Here is a 27896-nt window from a genome sequence, read left to right on the forward strand (position 1 = left end):
CACACAGTGGACATATGTATAAACGGATTCTAAACCCTCGTGGGGGAAAGCGGTTCACTGCATTATGGGGGATAATGAACAGATGAACATTTGCAGAGGTTTACATGTCAGTGAATCACTAGCAGTGACCTTTACTGAAGGAGCGGTAGGCTGACATCAAAGCAACTTTCAAGCTTCTCTCATCCATCTATGAACACCAGTACCTTTCCTGGGGATGACAACCCTCTGATTTGGTGGATTTTTTGGGTGGCTGTTGCGGAGAAGTTTTAACCGTATATAATAATTTAAAATAATAATCCTTGCATTTGATATAGCCCTAATCACGTCTTCGGACATTCAAAGCGCCTCACAGAATCCACAGAATGCAAAGTGAATTGACTGTGTATTTTTGTGGGCGAAACCCGGAAGAAGTCTTGGAAATTCTTTTATCCAAAGAAGAAAAAGTCGGCTGTTTTCTCGGTTTACTTCTGCAGCTCGAGAAATGAGATTTCAAACCACGGTTCCAATTCTGCTGCACTGGTCCTATTCCTGTGATGTTCTCCACCAACCCCCAAGCCATCCAACCTCCCCTGATTGTATGCTGTCCCAACCCTGCCACCCATATCTCTTGTCCTTTACAGTAATTGCCACACCTGACTGGATTTCAGACTGACCAGCCATTTAGGTTAAGTTTCAGGGTTCTGTGCTGGATATTTCTTGCTTGTTGTCCATCCCACACACAGAGATTTCTAGATAATCATCAAGGCTGAGGATAATGTGAAATCAAAAGTTCTGACGTGGCCTTTGAACCCCCAATCTATTGACCCAGAGGTGAGAATGTGATCAACTGAGCCAGGCTGACACCTGACTGACTATCCACACGCACATTCCACATGCCATTAACACACATGTCCCCTTCACAACCCTCGCAAGTTTCCTCCTGTTGCCCCTTCTAATGTATCGTGGGAAGCCATAAACTGTGGAGTCCTCAGCAAAGTGGCAATGAATTCTCCACCGTAAGCCTAAAACCTGCGCCCGTTTTGCTTTGATATGCTTTGTCCATTGAGCTTCATTTGAGAGAAAACATGCCTACATAACAACTTTTTTTGGGGGGTTGGGGTGGGGGGTGAGGTCAGCCAGCTCCCTCTGTCTATGGCAAGATCTTTGGCGAGATTCCTTTTACATCTTACTTATAGTTAAGGATCGAGCCTGTACTCTTTTTATTTCAGTGAAGGCCTATATCTCTGACTGTGGCCTGGAAACACTGTCACTTGGATGACTTGCAATGTGCCAGTGATCTTGAGGTCAGAGTCGAGAGTGCTACCAACTCAGCCTAAAACAGCCTAAGCCGCCTGTGATCTTATTAACATCTGGGCTTGAGGTGAAACAATATCAATCCTTCACATAATTGAGACTTCTCAAAGCACTTCATAAAATATATTATAAAGTAGAATGACTTGTGTATTTTGTGGGCGAAACACGGGCTAATGCACACAGTAGAGTGTCCCCAAACAATCGTGGATTGAGCGAGTTTTTTAAGGGATTATTAACCCTGGAAAATGATCCACCGATCGACTAACAAACCGGTTCCAACTTACTGCAAGGTAAAACAGGTGTGGAGTAAGGAAACTTGTCTAAGGTGAGGGAGAGTGTTAACTCAGAAATCTTTCATATGCTACACAACATTGAGCTCGTGACTGAGCAAAGTTTAACACAAGAATTTAAGAAAGTCGAGGATGTGAAGAAGCCTTTGGCCACCAAAGTTGGTCAGTATCAATCTTATCTTGCCAAACTTACTATCAATTTTATCTCAGAATTAAGCGCTCTGAGACGCTAGCCTGCGTGGAGGGCGATACATAAGTGCAAGTTGTTGTTATTGCCTTAACGACACAGTGTCTGTTTCTTTCTAAAGTAATTTTTCCCTTGGTACTCACCCAATAGATTATTCCAAACACTATACAAGGAGTTTCAAAACCTGTTTTAAATTGATAATAAGAATAATCCTTGCATTTGATATAACGTCTTATGATGTCTTCGAGATGTCTCAAAGTGCTCCACAGAATGGACTGTAAAGTGAATTGACTGTGTATTTTGTGGCTGAAATTGCACCTTCTTAATAATAATAATCCTTGCATTTGATATAGCGCTTTTCATGTCTTCTCGACGTCTCAAAGCGCGTCACAGAATATGCTGTAAAGTGAATTGACCGTATATTGTGGGCGAACGCGGCAGCCAATTGCGCACAGCAGTGTCCCACAAACAGTCGTGGATTGAAAATGACCAATTCATTATTGTTTTGTTTTGGAGGGTTTATTATTAGGCTCTGTGTGGAGTAAGGAAACTTGCCCGAGGTTTCTTTTCTGCCTGGTGTCTCGCTTGCAAGGCGAGTGCTCTAACCACTGAGCTACAGGATTCCTTGATACCTTCTTACCCTATTAGTAACCAGTATTTCAGGTTTCCAGTGTTTACTGTATATTAATTCACCTTTTATACTCAATAAGTTTCGCCTCAGCCTGTGTCTTCGTAGGCTCCAGAAATTAAGATTCCTCTTTCCCTCATAGATCAATCGGAAGACCAGGTATCAGGTTTTCTCAAGGGTCACGACTTCCCTCCCTCCCTCGCCTCCCCCAGTGACTTAAATACCTAATAACTCGACCCTGTTAACTTTGCACTATCCCTTAAGTGATCATGCCGTCAATATCCTGACCACATGTCTTTACGTCTTGATAGATATGTCTAACTCGCCAATCCAGATAACTCTTCGCTGAGCCCTTTTCTCCTTGGGATGAGTTTTTTAAATATTACTCCAACTATTTGAATCCGGTTTCTTAAAGGATGTCGGGGTGGCCCCCGGATACCCGCTGTGTGCAATGCAACATTCCCAGGATTTCTCATATGGCAAATATGGAGTCCTGTAGCTCAGTGGTTAGAGCACTCGCTTTGCAAGTGAGAGACCTGAGTTCAATTCCAGGCAGAGGGCCAAACCTTGGGCAAGTTTCCTTACTCCACACAGAGCCTAATAATAAGTCCCTCCAAAACCAAAAAACAATAATAAATTGGTCATTTTCAATCTACGACTGTTTGTGGGACATTGCTGTGCGCAATTGGCTGCCGCGTTCGCCCACAAATATACAGTCAATTCACTTTACAGTGTGTTCTGTGAAGCGCTTTGGGACGTCCTCCTGACGTGAAAAGCGCTATATCAAATGCAAGGATTATTATTATTATTATTTTATGACTAGTAATTACACCATTCCTTCTTCACAAATGAGATAACCCATTCTCTCTCTTCCCCCACCCCACCCTCTCCCCCAGCCCCCACCTCTCTCTCTCTCCCCCACCCACCCCTCTCTCCCCCACCCCACCCTCTCCCCAGCCCCCATCTCTCTCTCTCCCCCACCCCAATCCCTCTCTCCCCCACCACACCCACTCTCTCCCCAGCCCCACCTCTCTCTCTCCCCCACCCCACTCTCTCCCCCACCCCACTCTCTCCCCCACCCCACCCCACTCTCTCCCCCACCCCACCCCACTCTCTCCCCACCCCACCCCACTCTTCCCCCAGCCCCACCTCTCTCTCTCTCTCTCCCCCCCACCCACCCCACTCTCTCCCCCAGCCCCACCTCTCTCTCTCTCCCCCACCCCACCCTCTCCCCCAGCCCCCACCTCTCTCTCTCTCCCCCACCCCACCCTCTCCCCAGCCCCCACCTCTCTCTCTCCCCCACCCCACTCTCTCCCCACCCCACCCCACTCTCTCCCCACCCCACCCCACTCTCTCCCCCACCCCACCCCTCTCTCCCCCAACCCCACCTCTCTCTCTCTCCCCCAGCCCCCACCTCTCTCTCTCTCCCCCACCCCACCCTCTCCCCCAGTCCCCACCTCTCTCTCTCCCCACCCTCTCCCCCAGCCCCCACCTCTCTCTCCCCCACCCCACCCCACTCTCTCCCCACCCCACCCCTCTCTCCCCAACCCCACCTCTCTCTCTCTCCCCCAGCCCCACCTCTCTCTCTCCCCACCCACCCTCTCCCCCAGTCCCCTCTCTCTCTCCCCCACCCTCTCCCCCAGCCCCACCTCTCTCCCCACCCACCCCACTCTCTCCCCCCACACCTCTCTCCCCAGCCCCACCTCTCTCTCCCCACCCCCACCTCTCCCCAGCCCCACCTCTCTCTCTCTCCCCCACCCCACTCTCTCCCCCCCCACCCCACTCTCTCCCCCACCCACCCCACTCTCTCCCCCCACACCCCATTCTCTCCCCCAGCCCCCACCTCTCTCTCTCTCTCCCCCACACCACCCTCTCCCCCCCTCTCCCCACCCCCCCCCCTCTCTCCCCCCCCTCTCCCCCCCAGCCCCACCCCTCTCTCCCCCCACCACCCTCTCCCCAACCCTCTCCCAGCCCCACCCTCCCCCCCCCCATACACTGTAGACAGAAACAAACAACTAACAATTTGTCGGATTGCAAATAGTTAAAGCGAAACTGAAAACAGTGAAGCAACGCTCTCTCTCTCTGTGACTCCCCACCGCTCCTTCCTTGTGTGATGATGACACAGCCTCGAGTCCCTCCTCTCTCTCTCTCTCTATCTATCTTTCTCTCTTCTCTCTCTCTCTCTCCTCTCCCTCTCTGTGTGGCTCTCCCTCTCTCTCCATCAGTCCACAGATGACTTACCTGTACGGAGCCTGATGATGCCCAGTGGGGTTTGGGCGAGTGACAGCATCGCAGTGGCCATCAGTGGTCCATCACACTGTGGGAGGATGGAGCTGTGGAGGTCCGCGAGGCTCAGGCGAGACACCACATCTCCAGCAAACTGTTGATCCACTCCTCTCAACTCCTTCGCAAAGTCGGATCTGATCTGATTCTGGTTCCAGCAAAGCCCTGGACTGTTGCTTCTCTTTATTTCTTTTTTTTTTGGGGGGGTTGTTTCTTCTTTATTTCTCTTTCTCTTCATCTCTCTCTCTCTCTCTCTCTCTCTATCTCTCCTTTTCCCCTTTTCCTCCCTCTGTGTTTTTTTGTTGTTGTTGTCGTTGCTGTCACTTGTCCATTTGCAACCAACCAACCAACCGACCATGTCCTTGAGGAAGAGTTCTCACCAAACCTCTGCTGATACTCTCAACGGAGATGGCAAACCTCCCATCAACAGGTCCAGGTCCAGCAGTGAGCTCTACGATTTAACCTGCAAGGTTTGCAAAATCTTTCTCCCTTTGAAATCTCACTCACATTGTGTTTAAAACAAAATTAAAACTTGGAGCGAGAGATCCAGCAAATTAGATTGAGAGATATTTATTCCCACCCATTTATTTCTATGTTTTATATATGTGTGTGTGTGTGTATGTTGATGTGGAGGGTGTCCCACACAGGATTGTGGTCAATCTTCAATTAATTGTTGTTTTTTTCCCCACCCAACCTTTCTTTTCAATTCACCCTGAGCGGAATGGTATTTAAACCATGGCATTTAACACTCCGAGAGAGTGCGGAATTATTATTTGCAAGATTTCAGGAGAGAGGAGGAGGCTTCTCCTCTGATCTTTCACTGTCAGGGGGAGGAAGCAAAGAAGACTGATGGACTCCAGCCAGTGATAGTGAGAAGTGAAGCCCGAAGGTGCTGTATGTAGTGTAAAAATGCAGTTATTTCCCTCTGGGCAACGGTTTCGCGTTGTTATCCCTGTGTTTTTCCTCTCTGAAGGTTTTGGCAAGTGGTGTCTGGGAAGGGTGTGTGTGCTGGAAGGGGGGATTGGTGATGATGTGGCTGTAACACTGTTGTCACTCACTGAATACCAATTTGACTCTATTAGTACTCTATTAGTGGAGTCCTGTAGCTTAATGGTTAGAGTACTTGCCTCCTAAGTGAGAGGACCTGGGTCAGATTCCCAGCACGGCGAAATGTTGGGCAAGTCTCCTTACTCCACACGCCTATTAGCAGTAAGTAGGAACCCGGTTGTTAGTCGTTTGGCGGATCACTTTTCAAGAGTAATAATCCCTTCAAAAGAAATAATTTGGTCACTGATTCCACGACTGTTTGTGGGACGCTGCTGCGCGCAATTGGCTGCTGCGTTTCGCCCACAAAATATACAGTCAATTCACTTTACAATATATTCTGTGAAGCGCTTTGAGACGTCTCGAAGTCTTGATAAGGTGCTATATCAAATGCAAGGATTATTATTATTTGATAGACCACTGGAAAGGAGTGACATGCAAATGTCTTTGGAATGTGAAGGGCTACTCTACCAACCTCTATCCCTATGATCCTGAAAACTCTGGTTTGAGCTGCAGACCATTTCTCAAACAGGCTGGTTTATTTTAAATTGTACCTCTGACTTGTCAGGAGAGAAAGAAACTGGTGGCAGTTAAAAAAACATAGGCTTTTGTCACGATTAAACAAACATATTAAAGCACTTCACAGCACAGTAATTACTGCCACTTATAGTGACTGTATTTGTAAGCAAACACGGCAGCCAATTTGCACACAGCAGGGTCCTACAAACAGCCAGAAGGTGAACAACCAATTTATATATTGGGCTATTGCCTGGCACATAGGGAGAATCTCCCTTCTCTTTGAGTGCCACGAGTTGTTTAAGAGCTAGACAGATAGAGTTTAACGTCTTATCAGATGGACGTTACCTCTGATAACAGAGCTGTCCCATCTGAGACAGACTACACGTGTGAGGTTATTCGGATTCTCCCCCTTTTTACAAAGCCATTTGGTTCAGGGATTTCTGTCTAGCCAAGATGGAGATTTCTGACGTCAACACACTATTCATATCGATGGGAGAAAACTTGAAACGAGAGGTTCCTGAAGATCTTAAGATGCCATCAAGGTTTGGAAGGTTCCAGATAAAGATGGTATGAGCAAACCCTTCGGAGTATTTGTAGTGAGGAGCTGTTGCTAGTGGTTACAGCAGATCCTGTTGCAAGCTGTTACGGTAATCACTAGCCTCCCTAACAGGACAACAGCAGCAAGAAAAACACGAAGCCAACTGTGCCAACTCCCTGCACGTCTCTGTGGAAATCAAGTACTACGTTGGATGTATATATTGTTTTGCCCACAAAATATACAGTCAATTCACTTCGCAATATATTCTGTGAAGCGCTTTGAGGTGTCTCGAAGACGTGATAAGGCGCTATATCAAATGCAAGGATTATTATTGTTGTTATTTCATCTGTGCAGCCCAACCCTCTTTTATGAAATTCTCTATTCATCAAGAATTTCTTTGCCACTGTCAGCATCTAGCACTTCCAGACATAGAGTGCCTCTGTATTGTCATGCTATATATTCCTTTCAGCACTGTTTAGGTCCAATGTGAAGCCCTCTCTATTCAGATCTCTATTTTCACTACTTTCACCCACCAAATATACACTCCATTCACTTTACAGTAAATTCTGTGAAGCGCTTTGGGCTGTGATAAGGCGCTATATCAAAATGAAAGGGACATTATTATAATAAACAAATGCAAGGAATATTATTACTATCTGAAGAACCCATCCTCAAAAGAACACAAAGGCACTATTGTGATGTTTTCTATCAGCGAATTGTGTGAGATTCATTATTAAGATTTATTATTAATTAAATATTTATGTGGTACAGCAACTTATCGTGTTCTGGAAACGTCTCAAAGTACTTCACTTCTTTTTACTGTAACGCATTGTGAGTGTGTATTTTGTAGGCAAATCATGGCAGCCAATTTGTGCAAGACAATGCCCCACATTCAGCCATGAAGTGAATGTCCACATTTATCCAGCGGGTTGTTGCTGTCGGCACCGTTATGAGACTTGGATCCGTGACTTTCTGACTTGGAGATGAGAATAGTATCAACTGAACCAGTCTATCACATTTGATTTCCAATTAGTGACAAATGATAGTGCGGTTTTGTGCCGTTCACCAAAGAGACTGAGGCTTTCTAAGTTTACTTTCATCCCATGAATCTGGGCTAAATTCAAATCCAGTTTATAGAGGTGAAACACAGTTCCCTGCAGATCAGTCTTCAATCTGTGCTTCTTCAGTGTAAAATGCCATGAAAGGTACATCACAAAGAATGTGTCATCAGATTAGTATCTAACAGCCAGAGGAAATTTTTTGCAAAATTAACTCTTTGGCTATGGGATTTAATTATATAATTGACAGACAGTTAAAGATGATTCCATAATCCTTTAATTGATTCATAATTCTATTATTAGGATCATCCGTGATTCCTTTTGTACACATGATTTACAAGGTAGACTTTTCTCTCCCACCCCATCATGACTGTATCAGTTACTCTCTCCTGCCACAGAACATAAATAACTGAACATAAATTGGGAAGCATGTATGTGTTGCAGCGAGAAGCCCTGATATGCCATACGACTGTACCCAAATACAGGACAAAGTCCTTAACGGGAGTATTGCAACCCACTGTCACAGTAAACTCAGATCAATGAGATGCAACAGAACAGTAGAACAAGTGGACATAGGTTTAGAGCAGTAAAGGGTTAGACAGATAGCACAAAGCTTTTCTTTAAGTAGTGAGGAATTAACGAAGGGAACAAGTTCCCAGGAAAGGTGGTAGAGACCAGGACAGTACTCATTTGAAAAGCAGCTTGACGCTGTGATTGGGGAGGAGGGAAGGAGAAATAGTAGGATGGGTGTTTTGGAGGGAATGAGATTGGATGGGCCAAAGAGCCTTCTTCATCCAGACCGATTTTGTGAGAAACCTGTACGATCCCACTTTTTTTCTCATTTAGATTTTATTTAAAAATTCAACCTTAAAAGGAGGTAAAATGGAGAATGACGCCAGCAGGGGGCTGGGTAGGGCTTTACCTGGACACTATGAAACAAAGACAGTGGAACAAGAGGACAAGTCATTCTCCTGGTTCCAGCACAGAATTGCCAAATTCCGCGGAGCAGCTAAACGGAACCGACTGTAACGTGGAATTTAAATTGTCGACAGCCTTAATATTTAGGGAGAGAAATGCATGGTGAGGGTTATCCATAGTGGTGAGGATTATCACCTGTGATAATTATGGCATACCGCAAACTTCCCCTCTATTTATAAAAGATTTAAAAAAAATACAACCTCTGCCAGACATTTGTTAAATGAATTCTTTGTCATTTTTCTTAACTGCGTTGCACCTGTCTACTGTCAATAGGAGCTGATTGTTGGAAATCATTGCGTGGGTCCGCTTTTTAAAAGTCATTTTTACATGCTTAATTTATTCATCAAAGCTTTAAATAATATATCACCATATTGGCTGTTGCACAGGATAAAAAACTCAAGTGATGCCTGGTGAGCAGAGCAGCTTGAGCACAGATTAAAATACACTTGTTGATGGGACCATGGGAAAGCTGATGGTTCTCGTGCTGTCTTTTGTCAATCATGACTTGTTGGGTGCAAGGTGAAATGCTGGTGGTGCGGTAGGCAGTGTAAAGTTACAAGAAAACACTAAGCACTTGCACTGCGAACTCAGCCTGTCCATTTTCATTACTAGCCTGTTGCGATAAGGTCTCCAGGAAGAATGAAGATCATCCATGGAACTTGTTCTCGATGAAGGAAACCAATGCGGAGAAGCTGGTAGTGCAGATACCAGGAGCGAGAGCAGAATACAAGATCAGAACAAGTTCAACCATGTTGGAAGAAATTTTTGTTTTTCCCCCCAGGGATAGATTTTTTGGGATAACAAAAGCAGTTGTGTTAAGGTTTTTGGAAAAAATATATAAAAGTTGGATGAATATCTGGCTAACAGAGGATTAAGAAGAAAAGTGATTTTCTCTCATTGAGAGAGGTGACTCAATGCTCAATTGGGAAGGAGAGAGCATAGAATGTACGTGGGGGGAGGGGGGGAATTAATTTACCACTATCAAATCCTTTTGAAGATTCTGTCCTGTGTATTTCTGCTCCCTGTGTGTAAAGTAATTGCATCTGAACCATCGCTTCTGAGATTAATTGCTCACTCGCTCGCTGCAGAGGCTTTATGATGATCAGTGTTTCTATTCTCCCATTAGAGTTTGCAAATGCCAATAAGGTCTCCCCTGAGTCATCCTTTCTCCAAGAGAGATTCTGATTTTCTTCAGCGTCCTTTAGGGATCAGCTTTTCAGAAGCTTCCCTGAGGAAGTGAAATGCGTTGAAATGGAATCTGCTTTGCATTTGGGCTGAGGAAGGAATTGGCATAAATGGTCTTTCTTTCATTCGCCGCCTTGTGCTTGCGTCACTGTTTTAACCTGTTTTCAGTTTGCCTCAGTGTTATGACCACATTCAAGTTAGCACTTTCAGTTGAGGTTTTGATGGAAGTAAATATTTGCATCCAAATATTGATACAGGACAAGAATGGGGAGGGAGGCATATTAATGGTTGGCATTCCTAGGATGTTAGTCATGCAAACTTAAATCTCAAACTCAAAGCTAATTCTTTTAACTTATGTTTTTGACTGGAAGAATGGTCACACCGTCAATCAAACAATTTCATTAATTTTGTGTGCTTAGCAAGGTGGGGAATGGAACATTTATTGTCAATTGGATCTTAAAATAATGAATAATCCTTGCAAAACCTTCCACCCAAACTAATATTTGATGTATCAATAAAGGCAGCTTTGTACAAAATGAAAGACAGGGCAGATAGCTGAAACAAGATTAGAGATGTTTGGAGGAGATGGTTCATTGGATAGAGACTTGTTAGGTCAGGGTATCACGAGATATGGGGCAAGGGCAGGTAATTGGAGTTGAAGTGTAGGTCAGCCATGTTCTTATAGAATGGCAGAACAGACTTGAGGGGCTGAATCATCTACTCCTGTTTCTGTGACCTGGCCTGGGGGGAGGGGATCAGTGTTAGTATGTATTGCCTGTGGTCTGGGTACAATTAAAGAATGTACCTGAGTTCCCAACATCCACATTCATTCTTTCAAATGAAGGAAATCCTTTAGCCCATTTGATCTCACCCTTCCAGAATAGCCACCCTCCCTACCGCCTTCGCATTAGAGCATCCAGCAGTTTCTTGAATCCTGGCCCCAGCTGCCCTTCCTAGTGACCTGCTTTCGGTCTTTAATCACGGGTAAAGAAAAATCTTTGCTGCTGTCTGTCCTTAACTTTACTCTTCAGAGCTCTGAACCTTTGACCACCTGTCCTGCTGGTTTGCCATGTCAAAGTTTTGTTCTTGTATATCTCTGCCGTCCCCTCTGAAACGCTTGTTTGGAAGGTCGAAGAATCCAATCTTACTCAGTCATTCCTTATAGCTCATACCTTAATCTCCGCGCTGAATGCAACTCCGTCAGTATACAAAGGCCACCACCGTTTCAGTGGCCATTCAATTGCCAATCATGGCACAAGTTATGGGAGGGTGAGAAGGCTCCTCCAGAATAGTTGATTGTTTGGTCCTGTTTGTATTAAATTCTAACACCTATCTGAGTCTAAACTCTGTTTGTTGCATATGTTAATGTAGAAATCAGAGTAATTGTATCACTGTACAGCCAGGGTAAGCAATTACACAGCTAATTAACTTCTATGGCAGCCTCTCAAAGCCTATTTTTAACATTCTTTGTTGCGACATGATTTTTTTCTGACTGTTTGGCATGCTTTCATTCATGTGTTTGCTATCCACCAATAGATGCAAAAAAAACCCTCTCAAATTTGAAGGCAAGTTTGGACAGATTTAGCTTGTCCAGTCTCATAGCTCATTGATTGGGGATCATCCTCTACACCGTCTCTAGGGTCTAGGGTCTGAACAGCTTCCTTATCTTGTAGTGACTAGGAAAGTATGCAGTATTCCAGGTGTGTCTGGTCAGAGCACTATACATACAGCTTGAGTATGTGATCTCGATTGGTTTAGGTGATATAGCCCACATCCCTATTGCTGCCTCACCCTGTTTTGATATGGTGATCAAAGAGCTGGATCTTTCAGTAACTTGTATTTATCTGTATAAAAACTCAATTATAATAATAATTATCCTTGCATTTGATATAGCACCTTATCACTTCTTCAAGATATTTCAACGCGTTTCATAAAAGTGAATTGACTGTATATTTTGTGGACGAAATGTGACAGCCAGTAGCACAGCAGTTGTGGAATCAGTGACCAAATGATGATTTGTTTAAGGGATCATAACCTCCGGAAAAGGGATCTGCCAATCGACTTACAAGTGGGTTCCTACTTGTTAAACAGAGGAGTGTTGAGTAAGGAAACTTGTCCCCCTCACCCACCGCCTGGGAATCAAACCCAGATTCTCTAAGCTACAGGACTCCAAAATATGCTAGTCGTCAGCCTGTAAGCGTATCTTATCGAGCTCTCTATGTAAGACCTATGGTGTCTCTTCTGATTCCCTTAAGATTTCACCTCAAATTTAATGACCTTACACAGAGTCTGTGTATCCAAGATATCAAGGTCCTTGATGTATACAAGAAGCAGGTGTAGTCGCAGTGCAAATCCTTGAAAAATCACACTTAATACTTCCAGTCTAATGTAATGTTTAACAGTGGTAATTGACATCCTTATCTCTGTAGATACATTACAAATCTTCTGCTTAATCTCCTTAGGTGTTTCCCCATCTCCAAGCGATTTGTTGTTTTACAGCCCTTGAAACCTCAGCCTAATCATGGAGCTCAAACAATGTCTGCTGGATGTTGGGGGTGTCATGTTTTTAGTGCACTCCTTGCTTTAAAACCTCCAGAAAGTGGTCTTTTGACATATTTGTTATCTCCTGTTCAAATATTAAGAGTTTTGACATTTTCCCTGGCTGCTATCATCTAACTGTTGTGTGCTCAAACATAACTAATTTCAGACCACTTGTGTATTACTGATTTAATGGAGGCGTAAAATGAGTTACTCCAGGGGAGACAGCATCTTATTTCTGGAGCCACTATGGGGCTTGGAACCTGAGTAGAGAGAGAGAGAAAGAATAGTGGAGAATGGATCAGTGGTGTATGCTGAAGGGTAATTGGAGTTCAGTGGGGAGGACTTTGCTGGATCTCTTGTGTTCAATTTGCTGTAGTCTGAAATATTGAATGATGATTTCATGCACTCTTTAAAGCTCTCTGTTTTGGTGAAGGGTCTAATGGCATTTTGCACGTGCTGTAGGTCATGTTAATCGGGGACTCCGGAGTGGGCAAGACCTGCTTCCTGGTGCAGTTCAAAGACAACGCCTTTCTGGCAGGAAGCTTCATTGCCACCGTCGGAATAGACTTCAGGGTGAGACCGTGCTCCCAGATTCCTGCTTTTCCAACTGCTTTCCCATTCCCTTTGCATGCTTGTCTGAGCTGACACTGACCGGTGAGGGCTTCTGTTTACACCTGTATGGGATTAGAGGCACAGGATCGTGTGTAATACCCAGAATCCGTGTGGATCAGGGGAGGAGGATATCTGTTGGATCTAAATAATTCAAACAATTTTTTCCGAGCGGAATGCTAGGAGGTCTTTGGGAGTCTTTTTAAAGGCTTTGTTTTCTAAAAGGCTTTGAGGCTAATATATAAATGGATCCAGGTTTCGAAATGTATCTTTCAAAAAAGTTCCTCTTTTTCGGGGGGTGGAGGGGTGAGGGGAAGGATGAGTTGGATTGAATCACTGCCGTTGAGCAGTGTCCCTCTCACTGTTAGTATTGCAAATTATAGTAGAGATTCTCTGACAGACCGTGTGCAATGCATGTGGGGGCCAGGGGTGTATGTGTGTGTGTGTGTGTGTTGGGAGGAGGTGGGTGGTGAGAGGCAGGATCAATATTTCCAGCCTGACGTTAGAGCTTGTTATTAGATTGACTTCTGATGGAGAAGCTGGGAGTTTCTGGGAGTCTGGCTTGCAGCCATGAATCGTGGTCACGTGGCCCCATCACAAGAAAGCCATTTGGCTAATTCTGTCTCATATTTCCAGAATCCCCATCCTCTCCTACCATCCTCCCATTACAACATCAAGCTGTCATGCAAGATCAAGAATTTGGCTACTGCATTTCGCTCACAAAAATATACAGTCAATTCACATTACAGTATATCCTGTGAAGCGCTTTGAGACGTCTCAAAGATGTCTGTATCAAATGCTTCACAGGATATACTACATCAAATGCAAGGATGATTATTATTTATTATAATAACTCCCCTTGTTCAGAGAGACAGTGTTAGGGAAACAGATCTCACGTAGGAAGTAACATCAGACTGAAACTCCAGTGGTTGAATTTGGTTCTCTTTTCACCTTAGCCCCCCCTCCCAACCAACATGCACCCATTCCAAGTTTACAGTATTTGGTATTTGAAGTCAGCTGCTCGTGTCTCTTGGACTGTTTACATCTAACCCACGGTGTTAATTCGGTGTTCCGAATTAACATTGAATCTCGTGGTGGTTTTGAAAGGCGAAAAACAGGATAATCATGGTTTCTCACTGACACCTCAAACAAACGTTACCTTACATTAATAACCACTTGTTTAGCGTCTTCTGCGTAGGAGAAAGCTCTTTACATTGTCTGGATGGAGAGGTATTTGGCAAAGGTTATTTGGAGGCAGGTATTAAAAGAGACAGATGTCATTTTGTTGTTCTGTCACTCACGGGTAGTACACGTGATTTATATCATTTCATCAAGTGTTTGGAAACTTATTGATAGTTTATGAACCACTTTGATCGAGTGGCTTTCCTTCAGTTGTCTGATTCCGTGTAAAGGTGCTGGAATATTTATTGCCTGGATCAGTGTGTCTGCCTTCAAAGTGTTTAATAGAAACATGTTCTTCATGTGAGTAACTTAACCCTTATCTTTTCATTCGGATCAAGGACTAAAACATTTTCAAAACTCCTCTGAGATTTGAGCTTTAAATAGAAACCGAGGAATGTCCAACGCTGCAAAAGCCCAAGGCAAAAAACATTAAATAAAAAAATCCTACACTATCTCTTGCATACACTTCAATCAATTTCTTCTGAAAATAGTTTTGAATCTGAACTTATTGACGCAATCTGCCTCCACTGACTGCCCGCCTCCCTGGGGCTGTCTGTTTCAACTTGTTCACTGTTGTTTATATAAATTTGGCGAAGATAAGACGCAAGTGGTTTCGGATGGCAAATGGGGTCTGTTCGGAAAGTCTATCTTCAAGGGGAAGGGTTTAAACTAATTTTGAGGGGAGAAGGGAATCAGGATATAGCATAAGAGAGGACAAACAAGTTACCTTAGAGGACTGGGAGAGACAAATAGTAATATGATCAGGAATAATCCAGAAAAAGGAGGGAGTAGACGGAAGAGAAATAAAGAACAAACTAAGTTGGTCTTAGAGTGCATGTATGTAAATGCACGGAGTGTAACAGATAAGATTGGTGAGCTGCAGGCTCAAGTTGCCACATGGGGTTATGATGTGGTGGCAATAACGGAGATCTGGATCAAACAAGGGCTGGACTGGGAGCTGAGTATTGCTGGCTACAATATATTCAGGAGGGATAGAGGGTCGAAAATCAGAATCTATTTGGTTAGAGTTAAGGAGCAGAAAAGGAGCTGTTACTCTGTTAGGTGTATACTAGAGACCGCAAAATAGTGGGAAGGAGACAGACGAGCAAATCTGCAGGAGATTTCAGAAAGATGCAAAACCAATATGGTAGTGATAATGGGGGACTTCAATTACCCTAACATAGACTAGCAAAATAACAGTGTAAAGAGCAAGGAGGGGGAAGGGTTCCTGAAATGTGTGCAGAATAACTTTCTGGATCAGAATGTTTTCAGCCCAACGAGGAAGGAAGCAGTGTTGGAGTTCTGGGGAACGAAGTGGGGCAAGTGGAGCAGGTCTCAGTAGGAGAGCATCTGGACAACAGTGACCACAACATCATTAGGTTTAGAGTACTTATGGAAAGGGACAAGAAACAACCAAAGGTGAAGATACTCAATTGGAAGAGGGCTAATTTCTATGAGTTAAAATGTGACCTATCCAAGGTGGACTGGAAAGAAAGATTGGCAGATAAAATAGCTAACAAGCAATGGGAAGCCTTCAACGAGGACAGAACAAATACATTCCAACAAAGGGAAAAGGTAGGGCATCCAAACCTCCCTGGATGAATAAGAAAATTGGGATTAAAATAAAACAGAAAAAGAAAAAGGAGGCTTATGATAAAAATCAGGTGCAAAATACAGAAGATATTCAAATAGAATATAGAAGTACAGAGGAGAACTGGAAAGGGAAATAGGAGGGGCAAAGAGATTGTATGATTAGCGGGTAACATAAAAGGGAACCCCAAGGTAGTTTATAAGCATATAAAGAATAAAAGGTTAGTCAAAGGTCCAATTAGGGACCAAAGGGGAAGTCTTCTTGTGGCGGCAGAGGGCATGGCTGATGTACTGAATGAGTACTTTGCATCTGTCTTCACAAAAGAAGATGCAGCCTTTCGATGGATATAAAAGATCTGGACTTGGGTATAGGGAGTACAATTTCCAAGTTTGCAGATGGTACTAAGCTAGGAAAAATAGTAAACAGTGAGGAGACAGTGGCAGACCGAAAATGGACTGGTAACATGGGCAGACATGTGGCAGATGAAGTTTAATGTGGAGAAATGCTGAGTAATGCATTTTGGAAGGAAGAATGAGGAGAGGCAATATAAGCTGATGGGAGAATGTTAAAGGGGTGAAGGAACAGAGGGACCTGAGGGTTCATATAAGGAAATCTTTGAAGTTGGCAGGACAGCTGTTTTATTAAAAAAAACGTACGGGATACTGGGCTTTATAAACAGGGGCATAGAATACAAAAATCAGGAAGTTATGATAAACCTTTATAAAACACTGGTTAGACCTCAACTAGAGAGAGGATGCAAAGGCGATTTACTAGGATGATATCAGGAATGAGGGACTTCAGTTATCAGGAGAGGCCAGAGAAGCGAGGGGTATTCTCCTTGGAACAGGTAAGGTTAGGAGGAGACTTAACAGAAGTTTTCAGAATTATGAGGGAATTCGATAGGGTGAACAAGGAGAAATTATTTCCACTGGCGGGTGGGTCGGTAACCCGAGGACACCCATGTAAAATAGTTATTAAAAGAAACAGAGGGGAGGTGAGGGAAAATTCTTTCACAGAGAGTTGTTGGCATCTGGAATGCATTGCCTGAAAGGGTGGTGGAAGCTGATTCAATAACAACTTTTAAGAGAGAAATGGATAATTATTTGGGGAGGGCAAGTTTGCAGGGCTATGGAGAGAGAGGGGGGAGTGGGGTTGAATTGGATAACTCTTTTCAAAGAGTCGGCACAGACATGATGGGCCAAATGGCCTCCTTCTGTGCTATATAATTCTATGAAAATCCCCAGTACACTGCTGTGAAACTGACTTGTGAGCTGCCACACGCAGCCCATGGTCTGAAAGCATTCTCACCGGAAGCCGTAAACATACTGCTATGACTCTTGAAAAGTCTGTTCCTTCCTGAGCCGAGCCGAGCCAGTGGGTTTGACCTTTTATCTGTTTGCTGTCAGAACGCAAAAACACATGATTATCTTGTAGTTTCCATAGCTACAGGTGATGAAGCACACAACATACACAATGCACATGATCCAATATTTACAGGATGATTACTGCTTCACTGACGGTTGGAGGTGATGGTTGGGGGGGGTGGAATATGGAATAAAGTTGCAACACGGGAAGTTTTATTGGAAACATAGGGCTAGCAGCACGGTTTTGGCGATTTAAATGTGCTGCCCTGAGAAAGAGCAGGAAGTTGTTTGCAACTAATTATGTTCCATCCACTTCCTCTCACCAGTAGCAGCTCATTTGACCACCCTTCTGTCAAAGGATAGCCTAGCAGCAGATGGGGAGAACAGATGGTATACCTAGAGAGGAGATGAGAATTCGGTGGAAACAGAACTTAAATCATCAATGGTAGTCTCACAAACGGCATGGAGCGAATGACCAATTTTTCTGGAAGATCGATGAGAAACCAAGCGAAACTTCCTTCTCTTTTCGAATAAGTGCCATGGGATCTGAATCCAACTGAAAAGGCAGACAGGACCTCAGTTTAACGTCTCATCCATCTATAACAATGCAGCACTCCCCCACCCCCCCCCCCCCCCCCCACCCCCCCCCACCACCTCTCCCCCTCTGGAATGTCAACCTGGACTGAATTCACAGAACAAGCCTGGAGAGGCTGTTTGCCAAGCTTGCTAAAAGCAACAGAGAACTCAGTGAAATCTTTCACGCGCAGAGTAAGTCAGATATTTTGCCCACAAAATATACAGTCAATTAATTCACTTTGCAGTCTATTCTGTGAAGCGCTTTGAGACGTCTTGAAGACGTGATAAGGCGCTATATCAAATGCAAGGATTATTGTAGATCAATCTGCGTATCCTAGAAATGTAGTATTCTCGCTTGTTTGAGTTGGGCATTGAACCTCTGGACCATCTGATCTGCAGGAACGTGGATCTAGTTCAGAGCCCCCCTCCCCCCCCCTCCCCACAACTAGGTAATGTGTTTTTAGACTCTGTTGGTGGGTTGCTAGAGTTATAAATCGTTCAGGCTGCAGCTCACCTGCTGGGTTGACTGCTGTGGAATGACATTTGAATCTGGCACTCTTCCTTTCAGCACCTTCCACAGATGGCTCTGCTTTTGCGCTGAGCCGGCTGTCAAGTGATTCTGTCGTACCTAAGTGTCAGGTACCTTCTGGGTCTCCACAAAAATCCTCTACCTTAAAATGGAAAGGATTTGTTATTCTTTTGAGTGCGGGGGGGGGAGAGGGGTGTTTGAAAGAGCCATTCTATTGGAAGCCCCCTCTCTCCCCCCCCCCCACCCCCACATGAGCACTTTTTCTTTTATAATAGCAATCTTTCTCCCTTCCTCTCCTCTTGGGAGTCACTGACTCAACCCTGGTTTGGCTGCACAAGAGACCTCTGGTACTTTGCTCCAGGCCTCTAGCTTGCAGAGAAGCACTCTCGTGCTTACAAAAGTACTGTAGCGCAGTGGTTAGAGCACTTGCCTCGCAAGTGAGAGGACCTGGGTTTGATTCCCGGGTAGGGCAAAACGTTAGGCAAATTTCCTGATTCCACACGTCTCTGTTTACCTAGCAGAAAGTAGGAACCCAGTTGTTAGTCGATTGATGGATTGCTTTTCCGGGGGTAATAAGCCCCTCCAAAAAAAAAAGCAATAATTTGGTCACGACTGTTTGTGGGACACTACTTTGTGCAATTGGCTGCCGTGTTTTGCCCACAAAATATACAATCAATTCCCTTTACAGTATATTCTGTGAAGCGCTTTAAGATGTCTCGAAGATGTAATAAGGCACTTTATCAAATGCAAGGATTATTATTATTATTATTATTATTAAATAAACAGTTGTTGAATGTTTCCTCCAAAGCTAGTTTTGCTAAACTTCTTCAATGGCTATTTAAGGTTTCCATCTGCCATGTATACATAGATATTTGCAGCATAGGAAGCTAGCTATTCAGCCCATCCTGACTGCTGGTTTCCTGAAAGAGTTATCCATTTAGACCCATTATACACTGTCCCCAACTCATAGCATTAGGGATGTGGGCTCAAGCCCACATTGGGAGTTTGAGTTCATCGTCTCAGATATTTTTAAACTCGACTCATGTGCAACATAAAATAAAATTTAGTCGTAAGAACAAAACATTGAGGTAACTGGACTTTGTGAACACCCTGTAGCCCCAGACTATGATTATCTAACCCAGATTGGACAATCCTTGGCTGCTATTTATCTTTAGGTCCTGATAGTATTTTTTGACTAAATTGACACAGAGACCTTCTCTGGTTTGCTCTCCTCCATCTTCAGATGCCATCATAAAGCAGTACTGGAATATTTCCTGGTATTCTTCATAATGTTCCATTGTGTGCAAACTACCTTTGTTCTCTATTTCCGGAGTCCTTTTTTTTATTTAAAGTTCTCCCTGTGTTACTATGGCAATACTTAAACGGTGTCATCTGCACATTTTCTTTCACAGCAGCAATCCTTCATCCTTCCTCTCCTCTCGGGAGTCACTGACTTCCCCCTGAGTTTGGTTCTTACAGGAGATCTTTGCTTCTTCGCTTCAGGCTGGTAGATCGCAGAGAAGCTCCACTTGACAGTGAATAAATGTGAGGGACTTTGAGACATTTTGCCAAAGTGAGCGCTAAATAACATATTATTGATTTGTTATTCACAATGTCATTGGAGCAATACAATACAAAATTATATTTGTACAGCGCCTTTCACATCGGGGGGAATGTCCTGAGGCCCTGGACAGTTAGGAAGTGGGACCCGAGCAGGGGTTTGGGATCGGGGTGGGGGGTGAAGGGGAGGAAATGGGGAGGGCAGGGAGGGGCGGGAGGGCAGGGAGGACGGAGGACGGGAGGGATTGGGCAGGGAGTGGGGGGAGGGCAAGGAGGGGGGGAGGGCAAACAATAACAATTTGGACTTATATAGTGCCCTCCACTCAGGGTAGTGTCTCAGAGTGCTTAACAGTGGTGGAGCCTAACTCCGAGCTGGTGGTGGGGGGTGGGGGTTGGGGTGGGGGTGTGTGTGGCCGTAAGCACGTTTGAAGAGAAAAGTTTTCAGGCAGGATTTGAAAGAGGCAAGGTGAAGGGATTGAGGGAGAGTGTTCCAGAGTTTTGGGGTGCAGTGGCTGAAAGCGTGACCTCCAATGGTGGGGCAGAGGGTGCAAGGGACGAGGGCAGAGAGGGGGGAGGGCAGGGAGGGTAGGAGAGTGGCCGAGCATAGGTTCTTAAAGGGTGGAGTTTGGCACAGAATGGCAGCCCCTGGACACCTCAAACCCAACAGGTCTGGACCAGGCAACAAGGAACAACTGAGAAACCCCAGTTAAACTAAATAATCCTCCTCCTGTGACATTTGGTGTTGTGTGAATCCTCAGTAGAACACATTTAATGTTTAATGCAAAATTTTGATTTTCTTCCCGATCCACTTCACAATATATTCTGTGAAGCGCTTTGAGATGTCTCAATGATGCGATAAGCCGCTCTATCAAATGCAAGGGTTATTATTGTTATTATTTTGTTCTCCCCTCTTCTTGATAAAAAGGCTGGTGGGGTTAGTGAGATTCCAGGCTCGTAACTGCTCTGCTCTGTTTCCTTGCTCTTCTCCCCCCCCCCCCCCCCCCCCCCCGCCCCCCCCGCCCCCCCCCCCCTTCCTCAGGGCGGAATAACGAACTGAGAGGAAGAGATTAGATGATGGTTTTTAGAAATATACATACGACTGTGTTAAATGATTAAATGGGAAACATTTAAGGTTCTTTAGTTGTGTGGCTTTATTGTGGCCTCTGGTTGACTGAATGGGGGAAGATAGTTGAGTTGTGAGCCAGCCAGAACTGAACAGCATAGATGCAGAGTGATCTGATGTCGGATTGCTATGGCAACAAAGAGTTAGGCTGAGGCAGAAGGCAGCAGTCCAGTTGTTTTTACAGAATGTCACTTGGAAACAAATATCAGCACTTGAGAGCAGAATTAGAGGGCAATTCTGCTCTAAATATACCAGAAGGAGATTAGCCGTACCTTGTGTCTGATCTTAAGCCTCGGATTATATTGATTCCCTTGTGCGTTGTTCATGGGCCATGTCGTGTCTGCTCAAGGTACAAAGGTTTATTCAGCGATGATGTACAGTAGCAGAGTATTCAGTGAAATGTAGTTCCCTGAGTCCAGGTGGGCGGGCAGAGGAAGACCGAGAGGGTGGTAAGTCCAGAGGATATTGGTGGATAGACATCTGTGCAGAAGAGCAAAACCACCTCGGATGGAGATTCTGTGTTACAAATGCTACACCCACAGTAATCTCAACATGAGGAAACCATTCAGCCAGTAGGGTGCTTCCTTGGCTTTTTCCTAGATCCAAACTTCTAATGCTTTTTCCTTACCTTCCTCCATACCCTTTAATGCTCAATGCAATGCACGTTACAGAGACTCCTCCAGATCAAGGAATGGTAGATTGTTATGTAGTGTCAACCTGGCTCAGTGGCAGCGCTCTCACCTCTGAGTGAGAAGGTTGTGGGTTCACATAGTCTCAGCTAATACTCCAATACAGTGCTGGGCGTGTGTTACATTGCTGGACGAGACTTTAAACCAAGGTCCCATCTGCCTATTCTTGGGGATGTTAACGATCGATTCTGACTCCTCTTGAGACTGAAAGATGGAGTGTCTTGGATTCGAAACTAAGCATAAATTGCCACTTGACCTTTGTCATTCGCCATCAGCTTTAATCGGCTGCTCTCAGTCTCGCCCAGTTCCTCCTGCAGTCATTCACCCATCAGATACATCCCTACACAGCAACCATAAGAGCCTTGAATTTAAATTGAAACATTCGCTTTAAATTCAATTTGGTTTCAACAACAACAACTTGCACTTATATAGCACCCTCCACGCAGGGTAACGTCTCAGAAAAAGCATCTAGTTTTACAGTTGTTATGTCGTTAGCTTAACAGTCCATTCCAACTAGGCTACAGATGAACTGTAAATAATAGTAATCCTTGCATTTGATGTAGCGCCTTATCAAGTCATCAAGATGTCTCAAAGTGCTTCATAGGAAATACTGCAAATTGGTTTTGACTATTTTGTGGGTGAAATGCAACAGCCAGTCTGCCCTCAGCAACGTCCCACAAACAGCCATGAAGTGAGTGACCAATTTTATTTTGAGTGTTGGCCTGAACACTGCGAGAAACTTTCTTCCCTTCATACAGGCATACAACATTTTAATTAGGCCTGAAAAAGCAAAGTCAGGTCAATACTTTAAGATGTCAAGACAGTTGAGAAAGAGGACATTGATTTAGTAAAGAGGAATTTCAGGACAGAAACCAGAAAGTTGTATGCAGAGGGTAATCAACAACTGGGACAAGTTGCCAGGAAAGGTGGTTATAGACCAGTAATAGGCCTATGGATTGGAGGCTTGCAATCCTGCAGGTAAATTCTGTTGTGCATCTGAAAGAAATTGGCTAAGATGGTGTCAAGGCAGAGAAGACAATTTTTTTTGACAACATAAAATATGTTTGTTCTCTTCTTCTCCTTCAACCCCCCCTCACCCCCAAACCCCCACTCCCTACTCTAGCCTTGTAGCTGGCTGTTTGATCATTGTGTCTGCCTCTGCTGAGCTCTGTGTTTGTGGCTTGTGGCTTTAGCTGATCTAATCTGACACCTTGGTGTAATTCTCCAGTGATGGTGTGTGGAAGGATGGCTGTGTTGCAGAGCTGCTAATAGCTGCTGGACTCCTTGCAAAGATGGCCTGAATGCTCTGACCCAGAGTCCATGTGGGTGGTTTTCAGTGTTTTTTTGGCCAGCCTGGAGCTACACATCCTGCTTATCTAATTCCAGAAAGTATTAGGCACTGAGGCAAGAGCGTGGCAAGTGTGTGTGTTGGGGTGACTGCTGGAGTCTAACCAGCTAAAACCGCATAGCTTGCCATTGATATCGCTGTCTGGCAAGCTTTTCTGCTGCTTGTCCAGCTAGGACCACCCTAGGCTGAGCCAGGCTGGGCTGTACTGTCATCAGTAGTGCCCCGGTATACTGCAGACCCGCCTGGCTCAGGAACCAGACTCAAGAGACCACCACAGAGGGCTGGCTCAATTCTGACATTCCGTTGCCAGGCATGTCAACTTGGAGCCAGTTCAGCTCCCAAGTTGTTTCTGAGTGTTCCCAGCAAACGTTTTACTGCTGATGAGAACTGGGACCACAGGCCAACAGGCTTGTCTGCAGACTTATATCAACATATTCCATAGCAAAATTTTATTTACAGGATCTTACAGATGGCTGAACACGAGAAAGGCAGTTATACCGTATGTATTTATATATTCACTCTGCTCCCAATAAGGTTCGAAACTAAAGCATCTCTTTAACTGCAATGTGACTCCGTGGTTTGCTTTCTCTGTGTTGGAGACCCCAGAGTTCCTTGACACTGCTATCCTCAGAGTTCTGGGATTAGATTTTGTATAAAAGTTTAATAATGGACTATCTTTGCTGGTGTTTAACTTAAATATTGCAAACTTCGATGACTCGAGGTGTGATATGTTGACCCTTGTAGTTTGGTCCCAGTACCGGGGGTGAGAGGGGGAAGAGGAGCCCTTGTTTTGTGGAGTCCCATAGCATAGTGGTTAGCGCGCTCACCTCATAAGCGAGAGGTCCTGGGCTCAATTCCCAGGCAGGGCAAAACCTTAGGGACGTTTCCTTACTCCATACGCCTCTGTTTACATAGCAGTAAAAATAGGTCATTAGTCGATTGGCAGTAATATCCCCTAAAAAAAAATTAATTGCTCAATTCACGACTGTTTGTGGGTCACTGCTGCATTTCACCCACAAAATATACAGTCAATTCACTTTGCAATATACTCTGTGAGCTGTCTTGAAGATTTAATAAGGCGCTATATCAAATGCAAGGATTATTATTATTATTTTGCTACTTGTATGTGTTTTGTGCAGTAATATTTGTCTTTGTCTCATTTCTCTCACAGAATAAAGTGGTGGTGTTGGATGGGGTCAAGGTCAAGCTGCAGGTGAGTGTCTCAATTGGCAGCGAGAGGAGCTGGTGATCAAACACCCATCTCAAGAGATCATTTGTGGGTTTGCGTTGTTTCCAAGTCCCACGTGAGACTCGAGAGCAAGGGCTGACTTTTTAATTTTGATTAAGAGACTCGTCGCAAAGATCCTTGGAAGGAACAACTGGAAAGGTTCTATATCGTCTCAAACTTCCAAGAATTGCCGTAGTGCTATTCACAGTTGTCGGGCTTATTCCACATTTCCAGAGAGGAAACAAGATATTTTGAGGGGTAACAGCCTTGTGGAAGCAGATCAAGTGGGTCTCCATGTGTTTCAGTATACCTACAGCATTTTAGTGGCTAAGCCTTGAACCTCTGTGCCTCGCTCTCTTAACCTCAACTTCTCCGCCCCAAATTCTTTTGTCTTGCTCCTGGGCTCTCTGTTGTTAAAAAAAAGTTTCCCTTGATCATGCCTAGGGTCAACAGCCTTTAAATTATCTCTCCCCTTCTCTCTGTTGTCTGCTTCTTATCTCTGTAAAACACATGCATCCTAAATGGAAGCTGTGATGTAAGTGCTTGTTGTGTTCCTTAGTATGAAAACTGCATCTACTCTCATTGTAAAGGTTACATAACTCTTCCTCAGAAACGTACATAATTTGACAAAACGTGTTTACTCACAGGAGGATCACATCACAAGTCTTGGCTTACTCTAACTGTGGCTCCCTTGAGGGTGTCTGTCTCCTGCTGTCTGTCTGGATCTTAAGGAAAATCTTTTGCACAATATCCGCAGACATGTCATCTATCTCCGCTTCTCTTCAGCCTAGAGCACAAGGCTGCCTCCAGTCTTTTCAGGGTCTTGAGCTCGTAGACTAGGCTGACACTCCAGGGCAGTGTTGGGGAAAGCATTGCCCTTTCGGATGAGACATGAGCGGATGTTAAAGATCCTGTGACGCTTCTTGAGTATAGCAGGGAACTTCTCTTGGCCAACAATCCCCCAGGTTAATTGACCGTTCACCTCATGGCTGTTTGGAGGAGGTCTTGCTGTGTGCACCATAGCTGCCCAAATTTCCTGAGAAAAAAACCTGTCAAACACATGAACTCGAGCAGCTATAAAAATGCGAGTGTTTTTTCTCTCTTAAACCTTTAAAATGCTTCACGTCAAAAGTAGCGGAACCGATTTTTACAACGCTGTTTGATTTTGCTGATGCTGGGTCTTGAACCCACATGAGGCATCCTGCGAAGTTCAATGGTAGCGTAGCTTATTTTTTTGTTTCCAGTTGACTTTGTTCGAGGAATTTAAACAGAAAACTGCCCAAAGAATTTAAACAGAGAACTGCCCAAACCACCTTTAACTCAACCCAAGCCTATAAAGGCTTTTGTCTTAAAATTTAAAACAAAATTGCTCCATTGCTTTAGACAAAGTGGATTTTCAGGGGCTCTATTTATAATTTGCTCAGAAAACACGATCACTGCACTTTACAGTATATTCTGTGAAGTGCTTTGAAACAGCCTCACGATGTGAAACGTGCTGTTTCAAATGTTAGTGTAATTATCTTATAAATGTTTCCTGGAAATCGAGTTATTTCTCAACAAAATTTCAGTGACCCGCTGAACGTCGTTCTTTTGTGATGGGAATGTCACTACTCCCTTATATTGATGGAGCGCACAAACCCAAAGCAGGAAGTAAACAGAAACATCCTATCACAAGAAATCTTTCTGAAATGATACAAAACTCCGAATAGCCTGATCTCTTGGTTGAGAAGATGTGAAATGTACTTTCTTTCGTAGGATGTCACCTCAGTCTCTTGAAAGCTACAGAAATCTGGGTACAACAAAGGAGTATAGGAACAGGAAAAGGCCATTCACCATCTCAGACCTGTTCCGCCATTCTTTTAGAGGGGCTGAGTTGGCCATTCAGCCCATCGAGCCTGCACCACTTTTATTGGATCATAGCAGTTCTTCCATTATCTTTTATCTCTTTCAATGTAATACCTTACATCACAAATATCTAGTGAATTTTGTTGAAACCTTGCAACTAATTCTGCAAATTACTCCTTCTTGGGTTGTGGATTTCCTGTTCTCACAACCCTTTGTGTGGATGGAATGTCTTCTGGTTTTACTTCCTCATTTCCATTTCCCTTTCAATAATTCTTCCTCGTGGCTGCTCAACACCCTACTCAGCTAATCCTCTAATCTAATTTCTCCATTATTCTGTGAAATTCGAGACTAAGTAATTATTAACTAACTGTGATGTCCCCTCATTCTTTCTAGGTACAAGATGCTGCCAAATTACCTTCCATGGCCTCTTCTTACTGTTAATCTTCTTATAAAGGCTCTTACAATTACCTTCTCTCTTATCTGACAGAAGTTTTTAATATTCCCTCTTATGCTTTTGTACACTTCTGGTTTTCATTTGTGGTATGAGACCTACATTCATTCGAGGCGCTTTCCTCAAAATCTTAGTGTTAATCTAATTTCTCTGTTCATCCATCGAACTCTCTCCCTGTCGGAACCGCATTTAACCTGTAACCTCTTAAAAATCTTACACCGCTGATCCACATATTGTATCTGCCAATTTTCCATCCAATTAAACTGGGCTCGGTCCCAGTGTTATTTCACTGAAAATTGCTGTTTTATAGTTAAATGCTCTTAACCTGCACTTCTCTTTCCTCATCTATTTTTATATGTAACCTAATTGTGTTGTGCTCAGTCGCTGTTTCTTAAATATCCCTACCTTTTAGATTCCTTATATCTTTTTCTGCTTTGTTGACCAGAACTAAGTCAAGCTCTACTATGCCCTCCCCTTTAACGTCGGGAGGATGTCCTCCTGACGTGAAAGGCGCTATAGAAATGTAATCTTGTAGTTTTGTTGATACAAAACAGTGTGGATCGTTATGCACTTCAGCTGGGAACTTTGCTCTGTCCCGCTGTGCCAAAACTAAACCCTTTATGCAACTGATATTTCTGGTTTGACCAGAAGTAACAGCAGCATTTTAAGAGTTGAAAGTTATAGCCCTCCTTTTTAAAAATCTTCTGTCGTTTTCCTCACATCCTGAGTTCTTTCTTCTTCTTCTGGCTGAGGACAAAAGATTCCCTTAGTTAGAATGCCAAAGTCAATGGTTTATCTTGAAGTTGCTCAAACCATGGAAGAAAGTAACATAAAAGCCTTGATGCATTTGGTAAAGTCTTTACAACTTCCTGTACCTCTACCCAACTTTGTTCAGGATATAAATCAACAACAACTGCTTGTGTTTGCATAATGCCTTTTATGTTGGATGTCTTGGATTGCTTAACAGTGATAGGTTTGATGCCAAACAGGTTGAGAGAGGAGGAAGGGGGAGGTGAACCTAGGTACGATTGTAGAGGTAGATTTTAAGGCTGCACTTTAAGACAGAGATGGAGATGGTAAGATGGAGGGATAGAAGGAGGCAGTTGCAGATGTTAGGGGCACTTCAAGATTTTCTTCTGACATTAAAGGTGCCATACCAAATGCAAGGATTATTATCAACGGATGTAGCCTGGTACTGAGGTCAATTGAACTGTCTACACAATGTAGACTGTAATATATTAGCATGATGGAAATTTG

At 44.0% G+C, this 27896-nt stretch overlaps 1 protein-coding gene across 2 annotated transcripts in view; it reads left to right on the forward strand.

The window, feature by feature from the left end:
• Positions 1–5016: 5016 nt before the first annotated feature.
• Positions 5017–27896, forward strand: part of zgc:112183 (uncharacterized protein LOC550410 homolog) — a 39812-nt gene continuing 16932 nt past the window's right edge. The window contains exons 1-3 of one of the 2 annotated variants that reach the window (XM_007888491.2): positions 5017–5151; positions 13007–13117; positions 24287–24328. In XM_007888491.2, coding sequence (XP_007886682.1) covers positions 5038–5151; positions 13007–13117; positions 24287–24328 — 267 coding nt within the window. In that variant the 5' untranslated portion in view covers positions 5017–5037. The remainder of the gene's footprint in view (positions 5152–13006; positions 13118–24286; positions 24329–27896) is intronic. The other variant, XM_007888492.2, reaches the window with a different exon arrangement.

Source organism: Callorhinchus milii, unplaced genomic scaffold (assembly GCF_018977255.1).
Source record: "Callorhinchus milii isolate IMCB2004 unplaced genomic scaffold, IMCB_Cmil_1.0 Scaffold20, whole genome shotgun sequence".
NCBI lineage: Eukaryota > Metazoa > Chordata > Chondrichthyes > Chimaeriformes > Callorhinchidae > Callorhinchus > Callorhinchus milii.